Source organism: Sinohyriopsis cumingii, chromosome 6 (genome assembly GCF_028554795.1).
Source record: "Sinohyriopsis cumingii isolate HCF-2022 chromosome 6, ASM2855479v2, whole genome shotgun sequence".
NCBI lineage: Eukaryota > Metazoa > Mollusca > Bivalvia > Unionida > Unionidae > Sinohyriopsis > Sinohyriopsis cumingii.
The window spans coordinates 23525166-23542382 of NC_142966.1; the positions used below are offsets into that span (position 1 = coordinate 23525166).

At 34.6% G+C, this 17217-nt stretch overlaps 1 protein-coding gene and 1 long non-coding RNA gene across 4 annotated transcripts in view; one reads left to right on the top strand and one right to left on the bottom strand.

The window, feature by feature from the left end:
* The first annotated feature begins 270 nt into the window (after positions 1 to 270).
* The window catches only part of LOC149796486 (uncharacterized), an 85574-nt gene continuing 68627 nt past the window's right edge, over positions 271 to 17217 (top strand). Inside the window, exons 1-6 of one of the 2 annotated variants that reach the window (XM_089961200.1) lie at positions 271 to 351; positions 6097 to 6232; positions 7683 to 7762; positions 9735 to 9875; positions 14120 to 14226; positions 16844 to 16962. In XM_089961200.1, coding sequence (XP_089817326.1) covers positions 6104 to 6232; positions 7683 to 7762; positions 9735 to 9875; positions 14120 to 14226; positions 16844 to 16962 — 576 coding nt within the window. In that variant the 5' untranslated portion in view covers positions 271 to 351; positions 6097 to 6103. Of the gene's footprint in view, positions 352 to 6096; positions 6233 to 7682; positions 7763 to 9734; positions 9889 to 14119; positions 14227 to 16843; positions 16963 to 17217 lie in introns of those variants that run through there. The other variant, XM_089961201.1, reaches the window with a different exon arrangement.
* LOC149796487 (uncharacterized) overlaps positions 8056 to 17217 on the bottom strand; it is a 65861-nt gene continuing 56699 nt past the window's right edge. For both annotated transcript variants that reach the window (XR_016421704.1, XR_016421703.1), the window contains one exon: positions 8056 to 8239. This is a non-coding gene — a long non-coding RNA (uncharacterized LOC149796487). The remainder of the gene's footprint in view (positions 8240 to 17217) is intronic.

The following is a 17217-nucleotide window of genomic DNA, read 5'->3' on the forward strand; positions in this document are numbered from 1 at the left end:
TCACTCTAAAAGAAGAAAGAAAAAAAAAAAACCAGCACATATTCTCTTCCTGAATAACGCTGCGTTCAGAACCGTGTGTCGGCTTAAAGAATGACGCGCAATTGCGCAGAATATCTCGCAAAAATGAACAAAGACACGCAATAACCACAAATGTAATCATACAAAGACAATGTGTTTAAGAGACTCATGATGGTGTTGACGGACCAAATTGTAGATTGGATTCGTCTACATTGGCACCGTATGTTGCATGATAAGTTATCTCTCTTTCCAGGATAGGTTATTTCCCTTGTAGCATAAAGCGGTTCACTGTTCAGATCAACTCTGCTGATTAGAGACAGGGAAAAAGAGATGGTACTTGCTGAATGTCTCTCATTGAAATGTTGAAAAAGTCCTTGCTTCTTTTAATCCAGTGTTTGAAATTTTATCACTTTTCTGTTTCCATCCACGAGTACCCATTATAATAATACGGTGCATGTTGATAGACAAGTTAATGCTACCCTGTATTGTGATGATAAGATTCAACATGCACTTTCTTTACCCAGTTTAGTATTTGGACACCATTGTAAAAGTCCGTAGCAGTCAACAATTTTCGTCTTGAAGTTTCTTGATGACAGTTAAGGTGCAGAGTATTGAATTATGAGGATTGAATAGACCTTGGTTAAACAAAATTAGTAATAAATTTTATACCAACATGTTATTTGTAATTTAAGATGAGTAAATGCGCATATTTGACCTGTATGACTTTAGCATTTTCGCACTATCCTGTTTGTACCTTCCCCAACCAGTTTTAAATTTCGAAGGCATCAAGAATGTAAAAATTGCATTAAGCTAAGTCATGTCATTCATTGGTTTATAATTTAAGACCTGAATGTCACCAGGGGGTCCCAAAGTTGCAACACTGTCGACCTTTGACATTTTGAATCAGACAGGAGTTTTTTCAACAATATGGTCACCATATTTGCTTGGGCTGATCTATGTTTTCAAGCAACAGAAAGTGACGTAGTTCACCATCTTTGATAATATCAATAATTCTGTAAATTTTGGAGTAAAATTTCTTTGAACATATGTATTCAAGAGTTCCTCCTATTTATTTGTCCAGTTTGTTTTGCAAATACATGTATTATAACTAGGCCTTGAAAATATTGGACACAGATGACAGTTTTTACTGGAATTGACTATTAGGTCACCAGAACATGACCCCAATGCAGTCGCTGTCGGATCTTCATGTATGACATTGGAGATCTGATTTTAATCAGATTTCTAGAAACCAGAAAATAGACAGCGAGCAGTCTGCCTGTTTACATTGAAAGCTTCCAGTTGTGTTTGAAACACCAATAAGTTGAATGTGTAAGAAATTATAAAACAATGAATGAAATGACTAAGCTTTACACATTCTTATATCCTTTATGCTTTTTATTTTTAAAATCTGTATGGTGGGTACAAACAAATGAGAGGGTTTGCAAATACTATAATTGTTGTTTCTGTTTCTGCAAACGTTGTAAGGAAGATTCTGCAGGATGCTGAACTCATAAAGGTACACAGATATTTAATTTGGACACATGAAAATTCCAACACGAAAACAAGAGTCTTTGGTATGCATGTGTTTTTATCAATGACTTTTTGTATTTGAGTAAGTACTAATCATGTAGTATGAGATATATCAACGTGCAAGTGATTGTAAAGGTATTAGGTGAATCAACATAGGTTATATCTTAGCTGGATACTGAGACATTTGTTCATAGATTTGCTCAAGGTAATTTGAAAAATGCATTTTCAAAGAGTAATATTAATTTTTATTTATTTATCATGGTCTCATTGTTACATATTTATCTTTTCTCCACCATAAACCCTAAGATATTATGCCAGGAACTGTCTAAAAATTCAGATCTATAAATAACCTGCTCTAAAAATTTAAGCAAATATTGCAAAAATGTAAAATGTGGAAACATTTTTTATAATACCTTAAAGTAAATAACTGTTAAAGTATTCATACATTTGTACAAGTAAATAAAAAATAACATCTAAAATGTGTTTTAAAATTGTTTCCTAAGTATAGTAATTTGGGCTAAATTGTATTTGTTTGTACAATAGAATTCACATCATTTTGATTTTCTCCCAAAATGCGGACAAATAAAAAACAAAATATGTTACTATTAGTTGTTTGAATGTCACACATCCTTTTTCCTAACAACTGAATAGTAAATTAAAGACTTTACTTAATAACACTTTGGCAAAGAGGTTAAGTCATATTTATGACTCTATAGATTGGCACTACCAATCACCAAAGTAGCAGCCCAGAAATTAATACCTCTTAAGCTGGCAATAAGTTCTTTTAAAAATACATATCACCTGATTGAAAAGTTATGATTGTTATATTATGTGCTGATTTCAGTCCATCAGTTGATACAAGTTTGAAGGCAATTTATTTTCATGTCTGTAGGAATGATGTCACTGACTGGAAAGTTTCATTTCTCTAAGAACTTCAGGAATTCATAAAATAAATTTAATTATATTTTTCCTTTGGAAATGTAAGTATTCTGAGGCAGCTTATAAATTTTTCAGGGACAAAATTAAATGATGTGTAATGACTAGTTTTGTATTGGATCTAAAATGTCCCTGGTGCAGTCTTACTTTGATACTACATGTTTAGACTTAGCAGGGTTTTTTTCATGTTGAAATTTGGCACTGGCAAGTTTCAAATTAAAAAAAAGACTTGGCTATTTTCTTAAATGTTTGTTCGTGCTTGCCACCAAATACATGCATGATGTACCAAAATTCAGGCATGTCATTAGGGGCAATTGTGCAGCATTATTATAATCAGGCATTACTTCTGGTATGTTGTCTGTCATTGCCTTTTCTGAATTGAATGAACTCTTGCACACTTAACTGAAAATTCACCTTCAAGCATGACACAACCATTGTAAAAATTATGTTATAAAAGCTTTAAAATATTGCTTTGTTTAAAATTGTGCAGAGTGTGTATTTGGTCAGTTAAGAGGATCAAATATAATTTGAAGATTTCAACATTCTATTCCTTATCTTGAAACACATGCTAAAATGATAATGAGGCCAGATACACAAGATTTGTGGTATCTACTTTGCATAAATACCCACAATTCCAGTGTATGGAGCAAACAAAAAAGACCCGTTTTTAACTCTGGGCCTAATCTTAATTATCAAAGGCATATTAGTGTTATCCCCACCTTGCTTGAGCATAGCTACTGTTAATTGATTGCCAGTTCCTAATGATCATTTTAATTAAAGACAAATTATATGTGCATTGATGCCTCACTTTGATGAGCATCATTCAGCACAGTTTTAATCCATTGTATTTTAAATCACTCCACAATGTTTGGAACACTTGCATTCAATCATTTATGGTATTTAGAAAAATTCACTGTAGTGGCCAGATTTTAGGACTTATATTGCTTGTCAGTGAAATATGAACTTTGATGTTAAGAATCAAATCCTAATAAAATGAGCTATTTTCTGTGTTGTGTACTTTTGTTTTCGAGTGATGATCAGATAAGGCTAATTAGATCATTCTAGAAGGTAATTTACCATTAGGCAATGGTTGTTAGAAAATGCTAATTGTGACCTGAGGTCATGCAGAGAACTGTATCATCTTGTGACTGTGAGGATTGTACCAGTCATGCTGTAACATCTAGCACTTTAAGTTGTATCATTTTGTGACCAGTTTGGGCTGAATTTTATTACTAGGACTTGTGTCTTTAATTCTTGGATTATTTTTGGATTTAATTCGCAATACCGTAAGTTCTTTTTTTCTTCTTATTTTTCACTTTGAATTCTAGAGAAATAAATTATTCGTAACATTTTACAAAGCTTGTTGTCTTCGCTTTTTGCTGTTACTGATTTTAAGAATAGACTCGTAACAATGTACTCAGACTTGTGGGTATGTGAGAAAGCTTGCCAGTAGCCTCCTGTGTGTCAGTGGTTATTTACATTGATTTTCAGGATTCTTCCTCCACCAGTATACTAGCTGCCATATGTGGCCTATATTTTGCTGAACAACCCCACAATATCAACAAGATATGTTTGAAGAGAGCTAGACAAAAAACTTTTTCCAGTAGCCATGGTGTTCTCAGTTCTTTTGTACACAAATTTTTCCAAACTTTGACTTGCATGCTCTTTGCAGGAAAAGAAACAGCTTACATAAACAAACACTAACATCATGAGAGAAAAAATGACCAATTACATGTATGAATGACAGGGTAACAATAAAAAAAGAGTTCAGTAATGGAGCAAACAGTCAGATGATAAAACAGCTTCAGAATATGTAAACTACCGGTACGTGTAGATTTGTGTTGGGTGAGAATAGCCAGTGTTTAAAAAATAATTAAAGGTAAGGTGTCAGGTGATCTGAATATAATACTTGTGTATTTATTGTATGGAGAACTTAATTGCTTTGACCTACTTACAGGCTAAGGACAAAGGATGAAAACTATAACAGTATATTCATAGTTATGATTGGAAAGTTATTAAGGAAATGCATGAAGGGAATTTTGTAGTGGGATAATGAAAAATAGATGATGATAATAAGAAGAAAAATTTATGTAAAGATTCAAGGGATATTTAAAATGATTATAAATATTTGTATTTGGGTCATGAACTGATGTCTGAAATATTGACAAGATTACATTAGGGATGTTAGATTTTTTTCATTTAGACTAAGTCCCTTATGAATTGCCAGTTACAAATTCCAGTATCATTCCTTATGTGCTTGGTTTATTATGGCCAATCTTTGGTCAGATTCAGTCAGGGGTATTTTGAAGGACTGATGAATGGCATACATACATACATACATACATACATACATACATACATACATACATTCACATCCAAACATGCACACACACACACATACCTGAGACATCAAAGATAGATTACAGGTGCTTGATTACAATTACAGGTTGTATGGCGCTGCAGATTAGGGTTAAACATTATTTGGAAGGCATGATTATGATTGCTTTGTATTCGCTTGTTGACTTTTTTTGTTCTGGACAGATATCATACATTGCATAACTAAAAAACAATTTAAATGCTATGTAAATGTTTACTGACAATTATATACATACAAATTTAAATGCCAAATGTGCACTACTTGGCATTACTTATATCACATTTACATCTACAAAGTAAGGTACCTGGCTTGAATATTAGCTTAGTAATTGGATTTCTACTTAGAAGCCAAATAAAGTACTTTGCTTCACTAATCATCTTGTGAGACCAACCATAACAAGGTTGAATAGATGAAGTCTACTTCACTGCAAACTTACACCTGATGATTTGTTGTTGTTGTTGTGGGGTTTAACGCCATTTTTCAGCACGATAGGCTATACATGGCAGCCAGTATTAATGGTGGAGGAAGAACCCTGAAAAGCCCGGAAAGAACCACCGACCCACGAGAAGCTACTGGCAGGCTTTCTCACATGCCCACATTGGCTGAATCTTAGACTCGAACCGCCGCAGACAGAGGTGAGATGGCAGTGATCCGTAACGAAGAGCGCTTTAGACCACTCGGCCACTCGGGGCCCCTACACCTGATGAAGAGATGCCAATTCAACATAATTTTTTGAATTAACAAAGATCACCTATAATTATAAGACATGATATATTTGTAGAAAAATTAGCTTGTATATTGCCCACCTAAAATTGCCCATTCCTTGTTGCAATAGTCAACATTTGTGGACCTTTGTTTATGGAACCTTTTATTATTCTTACAGTTATTAAGAATATAATTAGTGCTTTTTTGTTGTAATCATTTGTAATCATGATTACACTGTGCAATTATACTGCCATTGAAGGATAATTATGATTACGATAATGTCAATGATTTCAATTACAAATCACAATGTAATTGCTTATGAACACACACACATACACACACACAGTGGTTGGGTCAGCAGGTTGTGACATAAAAAGTAATTTTAATAACACAGCAATGCATCCGATGACTTAAACCTCGGTTATTTTGCGTTGTTTTGTATTTTAAATATCACACCTTGCATTTCACACATCATGTTTTGTGAGTACAAATAGTAAATATGTATTGACTTTCTTTATATTTTACCCCAGGTTCAAAATGGACTGGAATTGTACTGTCTTGCCAACCCTGACAACTTACAATGTGATCCTGTATACCAGTCTGTTGGCCATGATGTGGTGGGTTTACAGAAATATGGTGCAGCCATTTCTTTCTCCTTTGCGCAAGGTATGCACATGCCGTTTTTCATAAAAATTTCTTACAGTTGTTCATACCCTGTAGTATGGTGGTATTTGTACCTTTTGAAAAGGCATGCGTTTGATCCTCAGCAGCAGCTTTCTCTCTTCCCTATTCCTGTGAAAATCAACCACAGAAGAATAGGCTTGAAAGTAATTGTGACCAATAGTCGAAGAATACTTGTAAGCATCAGATAGTTAAATGACTACATGGTCATACAATATCAGTAGAGCATAAGTAATGGTTATTCATTTATCATGGTTATTATTTATATTTGTCTTTTTAAGGAAATTAAATAAAATGTAGTTTTGTGATATAATGACATTAACATTATCAGTTAATCATGTAACCCATATATAAAGGTAAAGTTCCTTAGGTTTCATTCATACAATATATTAATAAATTAATAAAAATTTACATAGTTATAATTTCACCTGCTTCTAAATACTACCTTACTATACCATTTCTGTTTGCACATACATTGGGTCCAACTGCAAAGAACACAGACTTGGATCTGTGATTACTATATGTACTGGCAGATCAGGGTCTATGTTGTTTTGTTCTACAAATTATTCATAACACACTGTACAGACCCAGATCTGCTGGTACATAATGCAATGGCAGAGAGGAGAATATGGTGTTATGTCAGACATATACATGGTACTCTTCCAAGGTTTTATACATCAATTTGATTGTACATAATTTATTATTAAAATCAGTGGTGCCTTGGATGGTCATAAGTGCTTACCATTCTGGATCACTGCCATCTCACCTCTATCTGCATGGGTTCAAGTCTCATGCTCTGCTAACATGGGTATGTAAGAAAGCTTGCCAGTAGCTTCTTGTGGTTCAGTGGTACTTCCTAGGGTTTTCCAGGGTTCTTCTTTCGCCAGGTTTACTGGCTGCCATGTATAGCCTATCTTGTGCTGAAAAATGGCATTAAACCCTACAAAAACATTAATATCAGTATAAGTGCTATAATTGATGGACAAGGGTTAAGAAACCTTCCTACCTTTCATATATACTTCTTCCTCCCTTTGCTCACAATGGCAAGAAAAATTTCCAGCTGTTGAGTATATTTTCTAACCACTCAGTTCAAGAAACTAGTATAATGCAACAACTTAAATGTGTCTATTCTCCAGGAAAGATATGTTCTGTCTAGACTGATGCTCACTGCATACAATGAAAAGTCAAAATGTAAAATGAAAGTTTGAATTACCTCCCTTTTGATGTGAGCTATATCTGTTTCCTTTTAATTGGCATTAGTGTCTTGCTAGTAATAAAAATAATTGTCTAGGAGCAGACTGGTTTCAAAGTAGAATCACCACATTAATTTGTTTCAGATTGCAGGGAAACCATATAGACCTATAGTGGGTAACATGTTTATTTCATATCCCAGGGAAGCCATATAGACCTATAGTGGGTAACATGTTTATTTCAGATCCCAGGGAAGCCATATAGACCTATAGTGGGTAACATGTTTGAGGCCACAAGAGCAGAAGCTATGTCTAATGCAGTTAGGTATGTATGAATATAACCATGGATGAATTTGAAATAAAAAGGTAATTGTAACAGAGATGAATAAATAGATAATCTTAATGAAATCTCATTTCAAACGAATTTATTTATTTAAATTTATTACATCTTTTGCAACATTTTTCTCCAGAAGATTGAAATCAACAATTTTTCATAAATTATATTTGATCTGAGTACAAATTAAGATTCCATTCAAAATTTGATGCAACACATGTTTTCAATAAATTATTTCTATCGTGACATAATGATGGGATATAGTAGTATGAATTTTTATTTTATGCTAAGCAGTTAATTACTTGATTTTCTAATTAAAATAATATTAATATTTCACTGTAGTGAAAAAATATTATTTTTTCACTATAGGAACTACTTTTTGGGGTCAGAGCATACTTACCTCCTTTTGATTTTCTGTCAGTGAACTACTTTTTCCTTATGTACATGTCATTGTCATCTCTGTGGCATCTGCAGCCAAAACTAAAATGTCAGTTATCCTTGAAACTTGTAGTTTGTTATTCTGGAAATATCAGTTAATTTTTATCAATCTGATGTGGAACTAATTTAATGCGCAGGTACACATAGCACAGCAGAACATGTACGGTAAAGAGCTGACATTACCGTAAGAAATCTGCTAATTCACTGAATCACAAAATTTAGGTAGCCAACGTATGTGAGCATAAAATAAAAAGAATATTTGCTTGAAACGAGTGAATAACGGATACATTTCATCATGGGTGAAAAACTCTAGTATTTCATCCACTCGATGAAATATATCCGTTATTCACTCGTTTCAAACAAATATCCTCTATGTATTTAATATTTCATACAGTAACAAATCAGAAGTCTGAAACCCTTCAAAACGTGTGTGATTAGGATTTTTAACGTAGCTTTAACAGTATTTCAGTCATATTGCTATGATGTCTGCAGTGTGGCAGTTTATAGTGATGTCTAGCCCTGGGGCATCATGCCACAGACATGTAGCATGATGTCCCACCCAGTCACATTATCCTGACACCAGGCCAACTAGTCCTAACACTAACCTCTTTGCTGAACACCTAGCAAGGCAGCTGTTAGTACCATTTTTGTAAGTCTTTTTTTATGACTTGGCTGGGGTTCAAACCCACAACCTCTAACTTCCGAGGTGGATACTCTAACCATTAGGCCACCAGTCCCTTTCAAAACATAACATTAGTGATATCATGTGATAAAACCAATAAAACATTTATTATGTTGAAGATGATCAGAGTCTGAAAAAAACGAGGGTGAAATGGAATTAATTGAGCAAAAGATTCCTTTCATCCAAAAGGTCTAATCATCAGACAATACATTGTGTTGGTACCAGTTAAGTTAGACTGACATCTAGGTGCCAGTCAGTTTCAAAACTTGGATAGTATCTCTGTGGCCTACCAAGAAGACAGTCTGGGTACCCCAGCATATATTCTTAGGCCCAGGAAGGCACCTTAATATAAAACTGTTAGGTTTTAGACTTCTTTGGAATTGATGAGTAATTGGTAATTATCTGTGGAATATTTTAAATATTGATTTTGAAAATAATGTACAAGAGGCCATTAAGCCATGTTGTAGCTTTTTGAGCTGCCCTAATTTGATGTGGTGGCCAAGACCCACCATTTTGGTATCCCCTGGGCTCCAGGCACAGAATTTGTCAGATGAGTTACTCTTTGGACTAATTTCACACAAATGTCTCTTTTTAAAACATAATGTTGTGATCCCCAGAATGATCCAATAATCAATTCAGGAAGATTTTCTATATTGACTGAAGAAGCATAATGAATGTGTGTAATTTTATGTAAATATTTGTATAGAAAAATGTTCATATAAATGCCTGTCAAAAAGTGTTTAACATAGGTAAACATAAAGTTAAACTTGTAACAGGGAAGTTGGAAAGCTTCTTAATTTCTGTGTTTCAGTTTACAGTTTGAGTTTTTATGTTTAATTTCAGATGGATGACAGAACTGAACTCTTTGACAATCCGTTTCTATTACCTGAATGGACAAGAGCGGGTCCTAACAGCTGATCCACAAGCATTTCGCCACATTCTTGTAACTAACACCAAAAACTTTGAGAGGCTTAGATCTCGGAGGTTATTATCAAATGTAAACAATTGAATTCCAGTCATAATGATTTTCCACTTTATATTTGACAGCTATATCTTGATTATCCTCTTTTCCCTGATAAAGACTTTATATCCTCGTTCTTGACCAAGGTCAAGGTAAAAAATTATTATGCTAACTTACTTTTTCCACTTTTTTTCTTTTACTATTATAATTTTCTGTTAATTGACATAACTATGTGCATTAGCTTGTATTTTTCCAAACTTATGTCTAGTAAGAGCAAGATCGTCACTACTTAAATAGGGAATTCATACCATAAACAATCCATTTACAATATAAAGTGATGCAGTATTAAGTAAGGGGTACTTAAATAGGGAATTCATCCCATAAGCAATCCATTTACAATGTAAAGTGATGCAGTATTAAGTAAGGGGTACTTAAATAGGGAATTCATCCCATAAGCAATCCATTTACAATGTAAAGTGATGCAGTATTAAGTAAGGGGTACTTAAATAGGGAATTCATCCCATAAACAATCCATTTACAATGTAAAGTGATGCAGTATTAAGTAAGGGGTACTTAAATAGGGAATTCATCCCATAAGCAATCCATTTACAATGTAAAGTGATGCAGTATTAAGTAAGGGGTACTTAAATAGGGAATTCATCCCATAAGCAATCCATTTACAATGTAAAGTGATGCAGTATTAAGTAAGGGGTACTTAATTAGGGAATTCATCCCATAAACAATCCATTTACAATGTAAAGTGATGCAGTATTAAGTAAGGGGTACTTAAATAGGGAATTCATCCCATAAGCAATCCATTTACAATGTAAAGTGATGCAGTATTAAGTAAGGGGTGCTTAAATAGGGAATTCATCCCATAAGCAATCCATTTACAATGTAAAGTGATGCAGTATTAAGTAAGGTGTACTTAATTAGGGAATTCATCCCATAAACAATCCATTTACAATGTAAAGTGATTCAGTCTTGAGTAAGAGGTACCTAGATATGAAATTCATGCTATAAATAAGCCATTTGCAATGTAATATGATTCATTATTGTGTAAGGAATACCTTGATAGGGAATTCATTGTTTAAAAAATCCATTCACAATGAAAAGTGATGCAGTTTTCATTCAAGGATAGGGGAGCTTGTAATGTAAAGTGTTACAGTCTTCAATAAGGGATAGGGGAACTTGCTATTTAATGTGATACAGTGATCAATAAGGGATAAGGGAGCTTGTTTTATGCTTTACATACATTGTATAGTAAGACAAGTTTTGGAGAGGTTCCCTCAATGATGTATGCACTTTTTAGATTGTACAGCTTGGAATGTAAATTCCAATCCATTTTGATTGGTACATTATATCTTGTACAGTAGACTTTGGAAAATACATTGTGCCAAGGAACCATTCTTGAACAGTCTTGTGATTTCATATGTCCTTATTATGGTGAAAATACTTTTACTTGAACAGCAGAAGACATTTTAATTAATTTGGCCATATACAGAATTAAAACTTTGGTTAGAAATTTATATTTCACCAACTTTAAAGGTGAACAAGTTTTGAAAATTTTGAAGTAAAAGTTGTACATATGTCTGTTCAGTTAAGGGACTGGCAGCAAAACTTTTTGTCAACAGTCTTTCATAATTACCGTAGCATATCTTTTTCTCCGTATTTTTTTTTATGAAACTATGGATAGTTTTATTAAGGCGTGTGAAACCTCCTTATTTATTCAGATGACCTTCACTGCAGGTTGTTTTTGTTGGTTGGATTCTCCTTAGAATACATTTCTCAATCACATTATGTTAGGAAAGAAGATCTTTCAGATACAGCAATCATAAAAATAGGTGATCATACAGAGACAGAAAGAAACAGATTTTCTCTGCCTTCAAACCTCCAAACTGTAAGCACTGACCACCTCCCCACCACCTGCATATGGCTTACCCATGGGCAGCCAACTCCTGCATTTTGAGGCGCACTGGATCTTCCTCTTCACTCAGAATTGGTGGGTGACCTTGATCATTTTGGAGTGGCTTCAGGTTATAGTCACCCAACTCCCTCCCCTTTCCTCCTTTCCCTTCACGGAATTCCAGGCAGAAGGATGCCTTCCTTCAGCAGGAGATGTGGTCACTCATTTCAAAACAGGTGGATTAGATTGTGCAAAAGCCACAATCTCCAGGGTTTTATTCAAGGCTGTTTCGAATTTGGAAAGCAAATGGCAAGCTGAGACCCATCATCGATTTGAGTCACCTCAACAAATTGATTGCACCACCAAATTTCAATCTGCCTCTCCATCAGGAAAGGCACGTATGTCATCATTCCTAACTTAACCAATGCATATTTTCATAACCCTACCCAACCCATCTCCCAGAACTTTCTCTGGGCTTTTACACAGATTATGAAATGTGTTGTCTCCCTGTTCCAGTCGACATCATCCTTGACGATGGCAGGGTACCTGGATGATGTCCTCCCGAAAAACATGATAAGTTCTATCCCAATCCAAGACAGGAACAATCTCCTTTCTGTTTTAGATCATCTAGGCTTTTTAACGAACTGAGAAAAGTCATCCCATAACTTCATCCATCTGTGTATGGAGTTCTTAACCAACTGGAATCTGGTGTGGCTACCATGTGCTTGTGTTACAAGAATGTTAAACTCATCAAGTCTGTTTCGAACAGGACTTGGATTTCGACAATTCCTTGGTTTATTCATTGTGCCAGCAGACCTGATCCCACTTGGCTGTCTTTTTATTAGCCCCTTGCAGATAACATTATTGGCACAGTGGTGCCCTTTTTCAGGTCCCCTCGACCAAGTAATCATGATCACGCATGATTCATTCATTCCTATGTCAGTGGAATACCCCAAGTTGGCTGACCATGGGAATCCCATTGAAGAAACCACAATCAGAAATTATGGTATGCACTGATGCCAGGGCATAAGGTTGGGGAGTGCACATGTTGCCAGGCTTCACTAATGTCAGTGTCATGTGGGAGCAATGGGAATGGCCTCTGCACATAAACATGCTTAAATGAAGGCTGTCATCAAAGCCTTTCACTTCTGGGAAGATGGACTCTCAGGGAAAGGTTCTCGTTTTGTCTGACAACTCAGTCATGGTGTCCTATCTCCGCAAAAAAAAAGGGGGCACCAAATCACCTGACCTGTGTGTTCTGATGTGACAGTTTCTATGATAGTGTGACAACCTCGATATCAACGTATGAATTGGACACATTTCTGGCAGACTCAGCACTGTGTCCATGCTGCAAACTTTAAATCCTTGGATTAATAAAGAGTATACAATCCAGATCTGCCATCATATTGATACTGTGCTGTCAGATCAGGGTCAATGCTGATCACTTTCAATCCTTTGTACATTTATATTTGTCTTTGCATAATTATAACATGCTGGCAAATCAGTTTCCATGCTGTTTATTTTCAGTCCTAGATACACCCAGTTCTTCCACAACATCATTATATGAAGGTAGATCTGGGTGTATGCTGGATATTCTATCTAGTATTTGATATGAACAACACATACCCTGATCTGCCACCACAACATTGTATGAAGGCAGATCTGGGTGTATGCTTTATATTCTATATAGTATTTGATATGAACAACACAGACCCTGATCTGCCACCACAACATTGTATGAAGGCAGATCTGGATGTATGCTGTATATTCTATTTAGTATTTGATATGAACAACGCAGACCCTGATCTGCCACCACAACATTATATGAAGGCAGATCTGGGTGTATGCTGTATATTCTATTTAGTATTTGATATGAACAACACAGACCCTGATCTGCCACAACATCATTATATGAAGGCAGATCTGGGTGTATGCTTTATATTCTATTTAGTATTTAATGTGAACAGCATAGACCCTGATCTGCCACCACATCATTATATGAAAAAAGTTCTGGGTGTATGTTTTTTGCAGTTTAATGTATTTTATTTAAGTGCAAATATGGAATAGAAAATTCACTACCTTGTATATACTCATAAGTTGAGCCCATCTGAAAAAACAGACACTGATCAGCCATCTCAGAATGCACTTGCACACCATGGTCTTTGTTGTTTGTTCTACTAACTACTCAAGACAAACTGCATAGACCCAGATCTTGCTGATGCATTTTGCGATATGGGTCTGTTCAGTTTGCAGTTGATCTCAAAAGTGAGTACATATTTTATTTTGAATTACATTTCTGAATATTCTGATAGACAAATAATAATGAAAGCATTGAACTTTTCAGTTTCATTTTCATTGCAGTGGTCTTCAAAGACTAATTGGAAAGGCCATTCTGTTTGTGAACGGTGAAGAACATCATAATATGAGAAAATTGTTGAACCCAGCTTTTGGTCCTAAGGTGCTTATGGGTATGTGAATTGAACTTGCCAAGAAATTGTCTTTACGTGTTCTTCAGGATGATGGTACGCTGCAGTAAAAACTTAGGATTAGGTGTGCCTTTATTTCTACATTTTTATCTGACATTTTATTTGCAACTACACTGGTCTTTGAACTCTCGATTTTCACTAAGAGTTTGATTAAGGGCCTGATCCCATGACTCTAGATTGATTCAGATTGGAGACTGATGCTCAAATCCATTTGGCCCTGGTTTTGTACTGGAGATCTTATTGTAACATTAGGTACCAAACCTTGTATTCTCATAGGTTTAATGTACAGTGTGACCCCGCTTTTACATGCCCTGCAATAACGTGAATTCAGATATAGTGCAGTTGTGACATGGCTCCTGAAACTTAATATATTCATTCGCACATGAAAAGAAAATTTGGGGAAGAGATTGTGTATGAATTTGGCCTGGTTCCTGAAATTTTAAATACATGTACGTGTATTTTTCTCATACAAAGAAAAATATTTTTTTAAAGTACAAGAAATAGTGTGTAAAAATTGTATTATCCCTTGGGGGAAGAGTTCGCATATAAATTCGAATATAATACGATTGTGGCATGGCTTCTGAAATTTAACAATTTCACCAGGATCTTGAAGTGTTATGCCAAAATAAACATTATCAGAAATTTTACTTATTATTGATCCATGAGTAAAGCCAGTGTTGTCTTTGTGATTGTCTTCAATTAATTCTGTATACAATCGTTGCTCAAACAATAGCCAACATGTTTCTTCTTTAACTGCATACACAACCAAGCAGCAGACAATGTGGTAGTTGATAAAAGATTCTCACAATTTAATAAACATAAAAAAGCGAAAGCTGCCAACATGTTTGCTGTGCTTGGTGGTTTTATTAGACGCAGTCAGTTGACCAGTAAATAATGTCCACTTTATTAGCTGGAAAGTGAAAGGGTATGAAATTGTACATTCATTCATCTTAAAAATCTTTATAAAAATATTTTTCACATGTTTCTTTTGATATACACATAATCAGAAGTAAAAGTTATATGCACACTGAAAGCATGTGTTGTTTGTTAATTATTCTTGCTGTAGTCGTTCAAATGAATGTGTGTACAAGTGTTAATTATTGGAAATTTACAATGGATAAAGGTACGCAGAAATGCATATGATACAATTTTAGCAGCATGAAATTTGTACAGACACCGTTCATAGACCCAGGAATGTAGTGAACCGTACTTGTGCTTCATCTTTCTTAACCTAATTTTGCTGTTCATTTTTCCCATTGAATTCAGACACATAATGATCTGTGCCAAAATTACTGAATATTTTAAATATGTATGTATTTTTGCAATGGAATTACATTATTTTGGATTAGCCGCATACCATGACGGTACGATATCAGTCTGTAAGTAAATGGTGTTATTACTCTGTTCATGCTTTATATTAGACGTTGAATTCAGACATAATGATCTTGACAAAATTATTGACTATTTTAAATCTGTGTGCAATTTTTCAATGGAATTAGATGCATTATGGATGAATTGCTAGCCATGATGGCACAGTACTAAATGGTTTTGATACCCTCTTCATAATATTCATTAGACATGAATAAACATATATGTGCCAATGCGTTGTTCTCAGAAAAAAAAAAGTAAAATACTTTAAAACCCTGCATTAAAATGAACCCGCTATTAATGCAGTCCAATTTTCTGGACTGCAATTATCGTGTTATAGCGAGGTTCCACTGTACTGGGAATCTAATTGTTACAGTAGGTATTTTGCCACAGGTTTTCACAGGTAGATTGCGCACGGAATCAGAATGTAACAGTAGATGTTCTGTCTCATGTTATAATTTTACATTTATTTAGGATCTAAAGTACAATTCACATAGACAAGTCATAAAACTAAACTATGAATAAAATTAGCCCTAAGTATAGAAACAAACATATAGACAAATGGGACACAAAAATGACAAAGTTAAGTACCATACTTAAACATGTCATCAGCACTGATTGTTATCAGTACCTTTTAAATAGGCCTGGGATCAATTGAAAATTTTTACAAATTGATTTTTGGTTTAAAATAAAAGAAAGCAGCTTATTAGCTAGATATGTCCACAGAGCACTATGTAATAGAAAAATAGGATCCCTATATTATGCTTGTATATGAAATAAAAGTTTAACAAGTCTGAACTCATAATACATGATTAATTCACCAAAACAAATTATCAGTTTCAAGTTTGACTCTAACCCTCTTGTGGATGCCGAGCTAAATTTAATGAAGAATAGTGTGTCTAAAACTTGGATGAAAATGGCTTTGTTCTTGTGAAAATGTTAAATTTAAAAACGACCTTTCCTTCATTAATCTTTATTATTGTAACTAATTCCACACAAAGTAATAGGCTTTCCAATGTAAATGAAAAAAAGAAGCGCATATAAATGAAATTAATAATTTTAAAATGAAATATATTCTGGGATATGGTGGACCTGATTACCATCTAAAAGTAAAACCTGTTCCTTGATCAACACTAATTAAACATGGCTGGTTTCATTTGTTTTTTGCAAATATTTCTGGCAATTCAAAGGTTCTTTAACTTCGTTATAACAGATGTTGTTTCCTATTCAGAGATTATCCCAGTGTTTGAGATGAAGGCCAGGAAAGTGAGTTCAATATGGTGTGATCTTCTGTCTGAGTCTAAAGATAGAGCAAAAGTAATACAGGTCCAGGACTTCCTCACCCGCATTGTAAGTTGGTTTTGATGGAATTTTTTGTGTTCATTTTACATGCTGTAGGGGCCTCTTGGTTTGCCACATCATACATGCATACATTATGATTGATAAAATCCTTGAGCCCAACATCCTAGACTGTTGGAAAAGTGACATTTTCCTATTTAAAACAAGCCAGGCAAGTGCAAAATTTTCATACTTTAATCACTTGATAATTGCAATTGGCAGTAGCTGGTACAGGAAAGTAACATTTCCATTGGTCACAATGTTACC